Below are 16,066 nucleotides of genomic sequence, written 5' to 3' on the forward strand. Positions count from 1 at the left end.
TGCCCGTGAGGGTCGGCCAAGTCCTCAGCCGCGTCCCGCAGCCAGAGGGAGGCCTGGCTCCGACGGTGGTGAGGGGCCGTGGCTGGTCCCCAGGACGCCCCCCCTCCACCATGTAAGACATGCTTGTGGGGCCGCCCCAGGGGCCAGACCAGGGGCCACAGGAGCCATCCTCCTCTCCCCCAGCCTTCACGTCACATGACATGACACAGGCGGTGGTGACAGCTCGGCAGGGCCGTCAGGGCTCAGGCTCCTTAGCAGAGTGAGACCCCACAGGTGCAGAAACGCCACTCCCCCAGCCCATGAGTCCCAGGCAGGGTCCTGTGATGCCCCGGCCTCCCCGCGCCTGTCCCAGAGACAGGCCGTCACGGGTCCCTCTCACAGAAGGGAAATGAAGCGCTTCCGAGCGCTCAGCCCCTGTGCCCCTGTCCTTTCTGCAGGAGGGCACCTGCAGAAAGAAACAGCGACCCTGTGTGACCCACGAGGGCAAACCGACGAGGCCCTGGGGCCAGAACCGACCGAGCCGCCCCATCACTAAGGCTGGAGTGGCCCCCACTGCCCCTCGCGGGCCCTGGAGTGCTGCGGGGCCCAGGGTGTGTCTAGCCGTTTCCCCACCAGGAAAGCAGCCGCTAAGTCACTCAGATCCCGGTCTTCCGAAGATCCGCATTGTAAACAGCCTCCCTCGTGGGACGATTTCTCTGGTAACAAAGTAAAAGAGGCAGCCAGATGAAGTGCCCCCGGTGTGGCGGGTCTACACCTGCACAGATGACCCTTGGTGGTGCCCAGGGTTCCCCTGCAGGAGCTAAACCAACCAAACGGGAGAGGCGTGGGGCCCGGAGGCCTTCAGCCGCGATGGGTGCTGGTGCGGTTCAGCACGATGGGCTCCAAGAGGGCCTGGAGGTGCCCAAGAGGAGGGCTTGGAAGAAAAATGCCACAGCGAGGGCAAGGATTCCCAGTGGAGAGTGAACCGTCCACGTCAGAAGAAAAAGCTACGTGTCTCACACAGCCTAACACGTGGAACAGAAAACAAAAATTCCGCATAAAGTGAGCACAGGGGATGCCTGTGAGCCTCACGTTTAACCAGGCAGAATCGTTTGTCTTCAGAACGTGCGAATGTTCTGAAGGGGGAGATACAAGGAGTTTCAAAAATCTATTAGGAAAGAAAAAAGAAAAACCTGCTTACTCCCAAATACAGGTGGAAAATCAAAATGGACACTTTATTAAATGGGTATAAAACAAACATGTCAATTTTATCAATTATTAAATACATGCATAGTTTAACGTTCCTCACATCTCATGTAATGTGTAGGTTAGGTCTCCCCACTTTGCATTAATTCCCTGGTGTGCATGAAGGATGCTAAGAAATCCTAATGTGTGGCAAATTATATAGCCATTTATAGCAAAATAATTTCAAAAGAAAAAATGATGAAAGTTATGTCAAATGACATAGAACATGAAACCACATATAATATGCAATGTTATTAGGTGACTATATGATGTGACACGTGGTGTCCCAAAGGTAAGTTTCTGTAGCTCACAAAGGGCTTCATACAGACCTGAGAAGAGAAAAGTGACATTAAAAAAGTAACTGACCTACTCGTGTTTTTCCTCCCTGGATTATCGTGATCCTTAAATCATGAAGCAACCACGGATTTCAAACATATCAGAGAAACCGGACTTCACAGCAGTTTTTGTGCACTGACGCTACACGTATTCTCCCGGACCTTCCCTGGGCTCCCTCCTTACTAATGGGGGCTGCGCCTTGGCCATCTTACTGTGTTGTTGGGGTGGTAGTTGAGGTGCAAACCGCTGTCACAAAGAGGTGAGGACGTGCCGCTGCTCTGGTCGCTGGGAGCACCTGCAGGGGACAGAGTCACAGAGGCACCACTGGTTAGAATGCCTGCCTGCGCCAGACGCACACCGTCTACACTGTCTGCTTCATACACTCAATGACCAGGGAGCCATGTATGCCACTTACACCAAAAATAAACATTAAAACCCAAAGCGGGCCCCTGCAAGAGACCCGCAAATAGTTACCTTTGACTCCCGAGATATTAAGGCTTTATTAAGGAAAACAAAGCCAAATAAAAGCACTATTTCATTTCATTATCGAGCAGGGCCCGCCCTTAGCCGTCCATTCAGCAGTGCAGGGTTTTGTTTGTCTACAAAGTTCTATTTAGTGCCATGGATTAATCTACTAGCAAATTCCATATTTAGGTCCTACACTTTTCCATCATGCAAAAAATGTTTGTGAAAAAAAAAAAAAAGCCTGCGAGTCCTCTGTCCTTCTAAGGGCTCTTGGCACACACTGTAATGGGAAGTGTCTCATTGACATGATTTGATTTTGTGAATCTGCTAAGACACCTCATATCAGATCCTCATGAGAAACCTGCCAATATCTATTTTTTAAAAATGAGTAATATATGTCTTAAAGATTTGTGACTTTCTAAGATTTTAGAGTTTCGTGATTGCTACAGTCAGGATTAGAATGCATATTTCTTGATTTCTGATTCATTGCATTTTTTGAGAACATTTTATTTTTGGAGTTGCTAATGTGGATAAACATGAGCTAATAATGAATCTCACTCCCAACGTTTATTTGACATATTACACTTACATGCAAACGTCATTAAAGGGCAGACTCCTAACATAGTGACCCACGTGCTCAAGAACAGTGACCTTGCTCTCCTCCTTTATGACTCTAAAACTTCACAGTTTGCCTGGTGCTGAGAAGGGAAACGGGCGTTCTTGCTATATACCAGCATGGATGTAGTTTTTATGCTTTTTAAATCTTAAGAATTTCAGTTTGTTTTAGATATTTTTCTTTTGATGTTTATCTGCATTTCTCTCTTATGAGACATTTTTAATGCATCCACATGTTACTCTAAAATGTAGATGTATTTTGAACTGAATAAAACAAAAATGTAGCATATCAAATTCTGTAATGCATCTACAGTAGTTCTTTGAATGAAATTTAAAAATTTAAATATATGCACAAGAAGAAGGTAGGTGTAATCTCAGTGATCTGTGCTTGGATCTTAAGATGTTGGAAATGGAAGCCAAACTGACACAAGGTAAACAGAAAACAGAACATAATAAAAATACAAGTGAAAAGCAATGAAATAGACCACTGAAAATAACAGACAGAATTAACCATGACAAAAATGGGTTCTTTGAAACAATTAATAAAACCTATAGCAAAAATGACACAGTAAAAGAGAGAAAACACAGGTTACCAATATCAGAAGTGAAGGCGAAGGTGTCACTGTAAATCAACAGATAGTCAAAGGGTAACGGAAAGATGTGACTGACTTCATGCAAAGACACTGACAACTTAGTTGAAATGAACAAAAATATTGAAAGAAAAAACCATATCAAAATTTACAAAAAAAGAAAAGAGAATATCAAAAAAGTCCTATATCCACTCGAGAGATTAATTCATACGAACAAAAATGATGCTTCTAGGATCGGACTGTGTCTCTGGTGAACTTATCCAGTCATTTAAGGAAGAGATACTCTCACTGTTAAACAGCTTCTTTCTGGAAATAGAGGCGGAGTCACCTCTTCACAACTTAACGTGAAGATGTAATAACCCTGGCACCCAGTTCCCACCAGAGCATTCAGGGAAAGACAGGCGCCTCTGGTTGTCGTTCATGACCATAGACTTTTTTCAAAATTAAAAATACATTAGCAAATTAGAAGCTGTGATATATTTTTAAAAAACCATAATACTTCATGACTGTGGTGTTTATCCTAGGAATGCAAGCTTGATTTGGCATTCAAAATCCATTTTTAAACAGGTACCATATCAACAGAGTAAAAAAAGAAAAAATGCAATACCTCAATGGATAAAAAAACACTGAGGGAATTCCACTTTAACTTCTATTTTGAAAAAGAAAAAGGAAAGTCCTCAGGAACCTGGGAACAGAAGGGCACCTTCTATTCTAACAAAGCGTATCTGTGAACACCGACAGCTGGTGCCACATTTAACGGTAAAAGCTTGAAAGTTCCCCCCACTATCCTGAGAATGAGGACACCTGCTGTCAATACTCCATTCAGCATCTCACTGGAGGTCCCAGCCACGACAACAGGCAAAACCGAGGAAAAAAAAAATTAAAGAAATATAGGTTAGAAAGAAATTAGCAAAATTTATTATTTGCAGATGACATAATTTTATATATAGAAAAATTTAAAGAAAGTAAAAAAAACTTACTAGAATTAATATGAAAATTAAGCTACGTTGCAGAATGCCAGTGTATATAAATGCATTTCTATGTGTTAGCAGCAGATAATTAGAAAATTAAATCTTTAAAATATTATTTACAATAAAATGAAAAACATAAAATGATTAAAATAAATTTAATGAGAGATATGTAGTATTCTACCATTGAAAACATTAAAATATTGCTGAGAAAAATTAACACATAACTAAATGGAAAGTGATATTATGTTTGTGCATTAAAAGATTTAAAGTTGTCAAGGAGTTAATTCTCTAAATTGTCTATCAAGTCAATTTAGTCCTAGTCAAAATCATGATAGTGTTTTTATAATAGAAATTTTGACATGCTGTTTACAAAACGTGTGAGTAATGCAAAGGATCTAGAAAAGCCAAACAAGCTTAAAATATTGCAAAGCGGACCAGCCTACCCTGGGTGAGCACTGGAAGTATTATAAAGTACAACAATCAACAGTGTGGTTTAGGTGAATGGAGAGAGACACAAGTTCATGGAAATAAGACGGTGATTCCTTCATTCTTGACTCCTACCTCAGAACCAAAAAGCAGTAAGCACACACAACAAAAACAACAACAACAACAAAATGGTAATTTAGACTTTTTCAAAATTAGAAAGTTCTGCAAATTGGAGACTCCTTTAGGGAAAGCATACAGCCATACACAGATTGAGCGACACGTCTGTAACACGTGTAGCTAACGAGAGACTTAGAAACAGGCTTGTACGCTCCTGCACTGTGACAATATAAAAACATCCCAGTTAAAAAATGGGCCAAAGACTTGAGCAGACACATTACAGAATAAGATATGCAAACAGACAGTAAAAATGCTGAAATGGTACACTGGGAGGTAATCATCATTAGTCTTTGGGGAAACGCAAATCAAATCTGCAATCTGATACCACAACACACTCAAGGGAATAGTTAAAAAAGAAAAAAACTCTGACCATCAAATATCGGAGTAAGTGTGGAGCAGGCAGAGCCGCCAGCCATGCTGGAGCGGACAGCGTTTGGCATACGTTCACATACACGCCCATTGTAGAAATACGTTTGGCAGTTTGTTAGCAAGTTAATTGTACATCTATCCTGTTCAATTCCACTCCTATAGCACTTATAGTAATGACATAAAATATTAAGACTTCCAAAGTCCTTGCACGAGAATGTTTACAGCAGATTTATTTATAACAGCAGAAGACTGGACGCATCCTGTTGCCTGTGGACAGGAGGCTGTGTTATCACACTCCACTTGTATTGCACAGCGATATAAACCACTGAATACGCGACACGAGGGATTGTTCACAATGAAAGAAGCCAGACACAAAGGAGTAACTACAGTCTGCTTGCATTACATAAAGTTTTAGGAGAAGCAAAAATAACACATGATGATAAGAAATTAAGTCAATGGACGTTTCTGGAAAGCTATTCACTGGAAGAGGCACAGCGGAGCCATTCTGTGATCTAAAGGACTAAGCAAACGTGTGCCTTTGTCAGAACTGATCCAACCGTGCATTTAAGGTCTCTGCATTTCATTGCATGTAAACTGTGCCTCAGTTAGAAACACTCTTCTCTGACAGCAAAAAGTATCAGATAATATGCATTTCATTTCGCAATATGCAAGAAGGTACAGAAATCTTTGAGTGGCTCTTATGGAAACTGTTACACTTCCACATAGACTGGTGCTTCCTTCAATCCCCACATTCTCATCAGGACAAATTAAGTGTAAATGTTTATTTATTCAGTTCAGTAGCCAAATCAGAGTATATTCTTTTCTACTTAGAGAATATATATTCATCAAATATTATGAATGAAATTTAATAGAGATACAAAATGCATATATTTGACATGATATTTATTTTTAAGATAAAAACACTTCCCCAATTATAGGCTGGAAAATAACTAAATGTGAATACATTCTGAAACAAAAAGCAACATCTGTTCCCTTTGCAGAAGGGCTAATAGAATGCTTTGCAATATTTTTCTTTTAAAGTTTGTATTCAGGCAAAAATCCCAGCTTTAAAAAGGAATTACTAACTGCTGCCAGGAAATAATGGTCTAGGATGTAAATATGACAACGAGAGCATTTCACCTGCTCTTCACAAATGCTTACACGCACAGTCTTCGTTCAGTGGGAGCTTGAGGAAAGCAGGTGCTCTTTTCAGAAATGAGACTGTTAGGGTCACTTCTTCCCCAGCATTTCGAAGAACTTGAACCTAATGCAAAAATAATCATCATCATCATCTCATTATCAGTATGCCTGCAAAAAATTTGTATATTATTGGAAGTCCTTGAAATAACTGGTTGTTTTTTCCACCTCTCACAGTTTTCCCTAGTGGTCGAAACTCTTCGTGGAAGACAGAGGGGACAGGCTCTCTCACGCTGCAGGAACCAGCCCCCCACTGCCCTCTTCCCACCACCATAGTCCCTGTTCACTCACAATGTCGTCATCGTCCACGCACATGCACTGAGCCTCTCTTGAGGCGCTATGGTCTGTGTTCAGTCTACAGAAAGATGCACTGCTCAAACCACTGCATTTACTGATTTAATAAATATTTATTGAGTATCCGTGATGCATTGTTTGGAGATGTATAAACGAACGGCCCCGTAGCTGTTGACCAGGGTGCTAATTCTAATTAATTAAATCGTTCCAACTCACTCAAACCGTTTTGCAAACAATAAATAGCTATTATTTCCCCATGATATCATGGCATATTTTATTTTCCTTTCCCTGTAAATTTAGAGCAATGAGGGAGACCCTTATTATCAATGAGTTGCAAAACTTTCCAAATTATGGAATTACTGGGTCTATTTCTTCCAGTTAAAAGATGCTAGTTTCTCAAAATATTACACCAAGACCAATGCAAGCAATAGTAAAAGGTCAAGGAGCTGAGGGTCACCTGCAGCAAACATAGCTGGAGAAGATCTAAGCACAGCCATAATTATCTCACAAACTAAGAGGGGAGTTAAGAACACAGCGAAGCAGGTAACAATCACGTGAGCGTAATTTGTCATTAAACATAGAAAAAGGGTTTGTCATTAGGTCGTTCAAGAATTGACTGTCAAAATGACTGAGAGTGACTTCTGGTCCCTGCGAGATGTGGTAAAGTTCTCTCACCCAGTAAGTACAACTAGCAAACACCGAGGAAAGCGCGAGACGACGGGGGTGCAACTCCGAAAGGCAGACGGGAGAAGCGGAGCTGACTGGGAAGCCCGGGGCCTCCCCAGGGAGGGCCGGCCGCCCCCTGCGGGACAGGCAGCCCCCACCCACGCAGCGGTGCGGGGCCCGACCTGCGAGAGCCCCTCCACCTCCTCAGAAGCACCCGCAGGGGGAGTGGGGGCCCGATGACACACGGTGAATCAACTGCACCAAGCCAGCCCCACAAGGGCGTGAAACAGTGTGCCGTCAAAGGGACCAGAGCCCACGGAGTCAGGCGAGGTGCAGGTGGTAACACTGTGCGCCCACAGCAGCCTGCAAGAAGCAACACACGTATTTACTCTGAATCCACAACATCGACACCACAGCGACACGAGTGTCTAGTTTGTAAACAGTGCACCCAATTTAAGGAGAATCATTGAAGGAAAGGAGAGAGATCACGTTTCCTTGTTTTTGTAGAATTCTGCGTCAGATCACCTCATACAAAACGAACTGCCAACGTCTGAAAAACAAAGCGGGGTGTGGCGACACCACGTGGGATGTGCAGCCTTAGACACAGTTGTAAGTGTGTGTGTTTGTGCATTTTATCCCAACCTGTTGGCACAACACAGAACTAAGAAGTCACTATCTGAACTGCCTGTACCCTTTCCTTCCACACTCTGTCATCTCATCCTATCATGGAAATCACTTAAACGTGTTATTTTGACTTTTAAATGCCGTCCCCCTGGGGTGCACGCTGAGCACAGCACGAACACCCTGAGACACGGGCAGCGTGGCTGGGCCACCAGGGCAGGTTCCGCCAGCGTCTCCTCCGAGCCCGAAGTCCGCACGGGAGAAGCGTGGCTGTCCGGCCCTGGGGAGCAGTGGCTCCTCTGCAAGCCCGGTCATTTCAGATACTCGAGAGCAGAGCTGTGTGTCTCAAATGTTATGTGTTAGATGACCGAGGAGAAAACAATATGCCTTATATGTTGCTAAATACCTGAAGGAAAATACATTCACTTTGCTACTTCCAATCTCAGTCTTCAGAGGAATCTATCACACACAAAACTGGTGGAGACCTGACAGTTATAAAAGCCATTCAGGTATTTACTGAACTGGGCAGAATGCGTGACTTTATGAGACGCAGGCACTTTATCTGGAAACTGAGTGTGTCCTCATCTTATGTGCATGGAAATTACTGAGAATACAGAAGGATGGCCCTTAGCAAATTATCAACTTATTGCCTTTTGATTTTGTTTTCTCAGACGTCTCTCAAGTCTCCTTTTCTACTTGGAAGAGTCCCAAAGGACATCCTGCTACCTGGTCCCCAAATGACAAAAGCAAAAACCAAAAAGACTCTTCGGGGAACCCTCCTGTTCCCTCCTTCAGACCTCCTCACTCCAGGCCTCTGAAAACCACGTAAGCCTTCATCTGAATCCAAAGACACATTAAGGGAAGAGTAAACGGATCGTGACAACGTGTGAAACACAGCGGGTGCCAGGGCATCAGCCCCTCTGGTCCAAAGCCACCTCGTGTCAGAGGCCGCCTAGAATCTTACGGATCTGGCGTGGCCCCAGGGCAGTGGCTGGGTACCAGGGAACTCAAGCTCTGTCTCTTTCAATGAGTCGAAGACAATGAATGCCCATTTCAGAAGCCTACAGGCTGGTCACTTGAGATATGAAGCTGAGTTGGTTTATGCTCAGTTAGAGATTTTAGAAGAATGAGAGTCCATGGAGGGTAGGTGAACTCCCACGTGGTGTTTCAAGTGAAGCCGCCCTGGAGAAAACCACTGGCTGTAATTCTCACCAGCGTTTATATTGAAAAACAGAAGGAGGGGAGGGGAGATAAATTAGGGATTTGGGATTAGCAGACACACACTACTATACATAAAATAGTAAACAGCAAGGACCTACTGTAGAGCACAGGGAACTAGATTCCATATCTTGTAATAACTTATAATGGAAAAGAATCCAAAAAAGATATATATATATATATATAATATATATATATATATATATATATATCTCACTTTGCTGTACCCCTGAAACACTATAAATCGACTATACTTCCATTTTTACAAAAAGCAGGTGTAAGTAGGTGGGAGGAAGAGATGCGGGGCTCCCTGCCCGAGCCCGACGTGGTGGAAATGCCTTCACCCTCTCCCCACCTGCCGTCGTCACACCTGCCATCCTGAGCGGGGGGTCCATGTCTGCAGTCACGAGAGGAGAAAGGATGCGTTTCCTCCTGTCTCTTGTCCCCCTGTCTCCATAGCAACCTGGGCAGCAGCTCCCAGCTCAGCTCAGGGAGACAAAGAGACTGATGGGGCCCCAACTGCCAGATCACTGGTGGGGAGCCGTCCCCTCAGCACCGCTGACCACTCCTGTCTGGGCATCATAAGCTGGAGGCTCTGTCATTGTGTCTGTGCCACCTGGGTCGCGGCTGAAGCTCCAGGACCAGCACTGTTTCTGTTCCTGGCTGGGCGGACCCTGGGACCTTCATCCCCGGGCAGAAACTACACCACCAACTGGGAGCAATAGCGAGTGCCTCCTGAAGGACGCCACTAGGCACAACCCAGCACGTCTCCTCTTTGATTTTGCTCAGCCAAGAGACTCAAAAGGAACTCTTAGACATTTCCCCAACTTGTCATCCGGCTCTTTCTGGGGCAACTGGGAGATACAGAGCTTCCTCCCGACTGCCGATGAGAACTCATCTCAGAGAGACACGAGGCGTTATCTCACCCAGTCCAGAGTGACACAGCGGAGGCCACTTCATGTGCCGTCGCAGAGGTGGTAACATGGGGGCACAGCAGAGGCTCTGAGTTTCATTTGATGTGGTCCAAGTTATGTGCTGCCCAGTGAGAAGCACAAACTTCACACTCCTTGAATATTCAGACCGTAAGTGATTATAGGGACAAAGTGTGAAAATCTCAAAATAAAGCACAACTATATATTTTTAGTCTATCAGTCACTAACTCTCTCTTAGATTGTCTTCAAACTACGGCAGCTCTGCTTTGCGGGGGCTGTCCTCTCAAAAGACACACTTTGCAAAGAGAAAAGAGTTTCTAGTCCGATGGTCTTATCCGAGAGCTGTGATGTGTATGTACATTGGATACTCAATACTTGTTTGTTAATAAAAATAATGCTAATCATGGCTTTGTGTCTCTCATAGTATTTAAGCTACATCAGCTTAAATGTGTGTTCCCTCATTTCCGCCACCTGTAATTCTTTCAATGAAATATTTTTTATTGTTAAATACAGGCTGATTTCTGTTGTGAAAATAAACAATTTTTAACCATTTTAAGGTTTTTTAAAACATTTTTATTGATTTATAATCATTTTATAATGTGTCAAATTCCAGTGTAGAGCACAATTTTTCAGTTATACATGAACATGTATATATTCAGTCATTTTAAGGCTTTAATTATAATTGTATAGATTAGACTGGGCATCAAAGGCGACTTCTGTTAGGAATATAAAACGCCTTTGACCAGACCTTCAGCATCAAGCCAGTGTGAGGGAAAGACCTGAGACATAAGTGCTTTCTGGCAGCTTTGCGTTGTTGCCATTTTCATGCCAAGGGTGTACCTCATCTAATTATTTTAGTGCTAACCGGCAGGTTGTTTCCATTTATTTTCTTTGGATTTTTAGGATGTTGTGTGTCCACTGCCTGAAAGCCTCTCCGGGTAAATAGTAAATAAATTTAAGTGAACTAAGCATTACACCTCCAACTGCTGCAGTGGACGCAGGCATATTTCTCTCCTGTGATTTTCAAGATATCTCACATTGTGGACTAAAAGTGGCCGAACCTCTCCCAAAGGCAGCTGCTCGCACCTGACAGTGGGCTGCCCAGAGTTAAACCTGTTCCTGCTGGAGAAGACTTCCAGGAAGGCTAAGATGATGGTATCTGCCCGACTCCCTTGGGCCCCGCAGCCAGGGCAGGGATAGCGTGGGGCGAAGGCAGGGACGAGGGGCACAGAGGGAGAGGCTTAACGCTGGGCTGAAAGGTCAGATGTGCGGTAGGAAGGGCTGAAACAACGTGCAAGTATTTCATTTAAGATATTCTACATGGAGTTCCAGCCCGAGGTGTTCTTTTCTCAGTTAGACCAAGGCCTGACGATTTTATAGTCTCCATTCTTAGGAATTCACCTATTTTTATAAACTTTCCTCATCCAATTTAATCTCCTAATCAACAAAACATTCACTGAAATTCTACAATAAAAATATCTAACCGCATTCATTAAGGGCCCAGGAAAATCTGAAACATAGATAAGTATCTGGAACTGTCAAGATCTTGTCACAGAAACTAGGTATTTCAGACAGGAGGATGAAGTCAGGGATTTGGGGACAGTGTCAGCAGAGAGTGAGGCAGTGCACAGACGAGGAGCAGAGCCCCACAGCCAGCCGGAGACAGAGGACCCCGAGGGGGTGACGGCAGCCGGGCCCAGGAGCCACGCTGGTGCTGGACTCAAGCCTGGGCTGGCAGATCAGACGATGGGACAGGGATCCCCAGGGAGTCATGAGGAAGCAGGATACACAGATCTCATGCCACGTTAAACCTAAGGCTCTGCAGACACGGTAGACAAGCCATCAGGGACACTGAGGCGGTGGAGGAAAGCTGGATAGGACAGAGAAAACAGCCAAGAATGTCCCCCCAGAGGGGACAGAGGTGGAGAACAGGCACTAAGAAACCCATTCCAGAGGCTGCAGGAGAGAAAGCATTTTTCTGTTCACACAAAACATGCTACAGATTTGGAGCACTTAAAAATGGTTGGAGAGAAGCTGTGGTATATTTATACAGGAATACTACTCAGCTATAAAAAAGAATAAAATAATGCCATTTGCAGCAACACGGATGGACTTGGAGATTTTCATACCAAGTGAAGTAGCCAGAAAGAGAAAAACAAATACCATATGATATCACTTACATGTAGAACCTAAAAAAAAAAAAAAAGGACACAAATGAACTTATCTATAAAATAGAAACAGACTCACAGACATAGAAAACAAGCTCATGGTTACCAGGGCGGAAAGGGTATGAGAAGGGATAAATTGGGATTTTGAGATTTGCAGATACTAACTACTGTATATAAAATAGATAAACAACAAGTTTGTGCTGTATAGCACAGGGAACTATATACAATATCTGGTAGTAACCTGTAATGAAAAGGAATATATGTATGTACGTGTATGACTGAAACATGATGCTGGACACAAGAAATTGATGCAACATTGTGAACTGACTAGACTTCAATTAAAATTTTTTTAAAAAATAAAATAAAATAGATAAACAGCAAGGTCCTACTATATAGTACAGGGAACTATACTCACTATCGTGTAATGGCCTCTAATGAAAAAGAATGACAAGGAATATATGTATATGTATAACTGAATCACTATGCTGTACACCAGAAATTGACAAAATGTTTTAAACAAACTACACTTCAAGTTTTTGAAAAATGGTTGGCATTAGATGAGATTCAGAACAGAAATTTGAATAATCAGAAGAGTCCCTTAACACCCAAACTCTATCACATTCCTAATGAAAAAGAAAAGAAAAAAAAAAAAAAAACCAGCCAAGAACTTTGACTATGTCTTTGGAAGAAAGATTACTGTAACAAAATCACCCCAAACCGTTCACTCTAGATGGCACGTCCTTGTTAAAACCTGAGCCCTAGCGTGAGATTCCGTTCATCTGAGTTCTCTCTCCGCAACTGGCCAGCTGAACAGCCCGGGGTACTGACTTATCCCTCTAGGACACACCTGCTCCCTGTGAACCAACAGCGGTAGTTGCTTCTCCCCAGCGACTTCACGAAGACCAGGTGGTTCAGCACCAGGGAGATGCTCAGAGAAGAGCCTGGTGTCTCGTGCTTACTTCACACATGTAGCTAACGTAGGAAAATAATTAGTTTCAATGGAAAGAAGGGTTTCACATAAAATGCTTTATTATAGAGTCTCTGTGTACCTCCAGAGTAGAAGTACTTTATTAATAAATGCATTCAACACATGCATGGGGCACCAGTGAGACACACTCGGCAGCCTCTGACCAGGCCTGCGCGTTCACTTTCTCACCTTCAGAGCCACAAGCAGGTCTCCCACACCTAGACTACTGAGCTGTCTAACACGGGATAAACCCCCAGAAAACCAAGCCAGCGGCAGCCTGAGGACACACCACTCACCCTGAGAAAGAGAAAGAGGCAACGTTTGTAAACACAGGGACCCTGGAGCAACCCTCCTTTGAACTGCATGGACCCGCTGATACACACATTTCCCCCAGTAAATACAGTACCTGTATTTTCATTTTACTGTCTTTAAATTCACTCAGTGTGGGGAAACGCTTGTGTTTGGTCGGAAATCACACTATGTCGAATCGGAAGAACTCGGGTTTGACCCTGGTTCTGCCCACACCCCCGGGGCCCCCGCCCCGCGGCGGGCCCGGCTCAGGGCCCCTGGGCCTGAGGCTCAGGGAGCAGCAGGCGGGCGGCCCGCTGCTGCCCACACCCCCTCGCCCGCCCTCGGCTGTGCGCGCTCCACGGACACAGCTCACTGCTGGAGGAAGAGCAGGGCGTTCTCCCAGAAGTCCTGAAGGCGAAACACCGCACAGCGCCCCAACGTGACGACTGGCAAGTCACCCCAGCGGGGGGAAGGAAGACCGCGGTCGGGTTTCAGGAGCAGAAAGGGTCTCAAACAAAGTCTTTTCAAACCTTGTATCTCATTCAGAAAGCCTCAGCTGGGACACAGAAGCAGATAAATAGGAGCTCAAAACTTAAAATGTGTCACTGAAGAATGGAGCCGGATTCAATCCTGAAGCAACCAAGTGTAGAGACGCATTAAGAATGACTCAGAGCCCGAAGAGCACCTCAAAGGGAGCTTTCGCAAGCGGTAGGTGGAGACGAGGTGCCGTTGCCTCCACTCTATCCCGCGGCTCTTGGTGGGAGAAGGAAAGACAGTGTTTCAAAACCAGCAGGCCAAGGGCTGCTGTCTGAAACTTTTATGTTGGTAAAAGCTACTATGTCGGTTGATACGAAAGCTGTGGGAATTACTTGGAAAGAGTGAGAAACGAAGCAGGAGCGAGGTTTACAAGAGGGGAGGAGAACCCTGACACCAGCGGGGCTGTCTCAGTCACTGCGCCCGCGGCTCACGCTCGCCTGCCCCGGGTCAGCGCGCAGAGCACTGGAGGGAAGAGAGACGGTTCTCACTCCCAAGATGCAGACGTTCTGACAGGAGGCAGAGAACAAATAAAAGTCAAAGACAAGGAAAAGTAAATGAGATCATGGTAAGTACCATTCTATTCATGTTTAATGCAAATGTTTCATGTTGGAACAGTTGCAGGTTTATACAAAATTGAACAAACATAGTACAGGGTTCCCATACAGCCTACTCTCAGCTTCCCCTGTTACAACGTCCCACATTAGTACAGTGCATTTGTCACAGGAAATGAACGCACAAAGCTGACCTGAGAACAGGAAAAATTATCCAGGCTGAAGAGAAGCATTAAACAGCAATTAAGTGGTGGACTCCCTGTGGATATGTAGTGCTGCTAAACACCTAACAACAAAACAGCAAAATATGTGCAGCAAATACTGATAGAACTCAAAGGAGAAGCAGACGTATCCAGTATCAGAGTTCAAGCAGGCAGCGACTCGGTGAGGACGGAGTTCGACTGAACAGCAGTCACTCAAGCGCTATGCAGTACCTCCCCCGTCCACAGGGGGCGCGCTCCACCACCCCGGTGATGGCTGGAGCCCCGGGCACCCCGGAGCCCTGTGTGGACGGTTTTATCCCGGACGTACCCACCTGTGATGAAGTTTAATTTATAAATTAGACACAACAAGAGACGAACCACAATGGGTAATAATTAACTGGAACAACTGGAACCGTATCCTGTCACAAAGTCATGTGAGTGTGGCTTCTCTCGCTCTCAAATTATCTTATCGCACAAAGTTAACGCCTTTTCCGTCTTAACTGAGCACCGCAACGTAACCCCGGAAACGCGGCCCTGACTCTCGCCGCGTGAGGGGCAACGGCGAACCTGGGGCACGTTCGCGTCTCCTTCCTGGCAGTTTCGGGGCGGAAGGCCGTTCTCCGGGCAGGCGTCGGCCGCCCAGCTCGCGCGCCCCCTGTCGGCGCCACGCCCCGAGCACGCTTTTCACCTGCGGGAGGCACTTCACCGCTTCTCTGTGGCTCAGGGAGCCGCAGCGCCGCTCTTCCTGCGCTCCGGGGACGTTCCTGAGCAAAATCGGGGTCGCCTGATCGCACGCAGGGCGACGCCGGACAGCGGACCTAGCAGCCCAGCGGCTGTGGGGTGGCGGCGGGCGCGGCGGGGAGCAGGGAGACGCGGCCCCCGCGGACGCGCTGACATCGGGGACGTCAGCACCACACCCAGCGGGACGCGCCACGTAAAACGCGCGGGTTCCTTCTTCCCGGAATTTTTTGTTTAGTATCTTTGGACTGTGGTTGACGTGGGTCACTGAATCCAGGAAAGCAAGGCTGCCGATAAGGAGGGAACGGCGGTAACAGACTTTGGCCCAATACTCCATCCAAAGACAGCAAAATGCATTGGATTTTTCTATTCTTCCCAAGCTCATATAAAAAATTCACAAAGATAGACCAGATTCTAGTCCAGAAACAAAACTTAACAATTTTGAAAGAATATAAATCTACACACTGTGCCCCCGGACAACAAAGAACTTAAAGTAGCAGTCAGTTCCAG

The 16,066-nt window shown here is 45.2% G+C and overlaps 1 protein-coding gene across 1 annotated transcript in view; it reads right to left on the reverse strand.

The window, feature by feature from the left end:
• Window positions 1-16,066, reverse strand: part of SNTG1 (syntrophin gamma 1) — a 357,968-nt gene that overhangs the window by 69,852 nt on the left and 272,050 nt on the right. The window contains exons 10-11 of the mRNA XM_032469883.1: window positions 6,335-6,437; window positions 1,773-1,855 (exon numbers count right to left, since the gene is read on the reverse strand). Of these exons, the coding sequence (XP_032325774.1) occupies window positions 1,773-1,855; window positions 6,335-6,437 (186 nt within the window). The remainder of the gene's footprint in view (window positions 1-1,772; window positions 1,856-6,334; window positions 6,438-16,066) is intronic.

This window comes from Camelus ferus, chromosome 29 (assembly GCF_009834535.1).
Source record: "Camelus ferus isolate YT-003-E chromosome 29, BCGSAC_Cfer_1.0, whole genome shotgun sequence".
Classification (NCBI taxonomy): Eukaryota; Metazoa; Chordata; class Mammalia; order Artiodactyla; family Camelidae; genus Camelus; species Camelus ferus.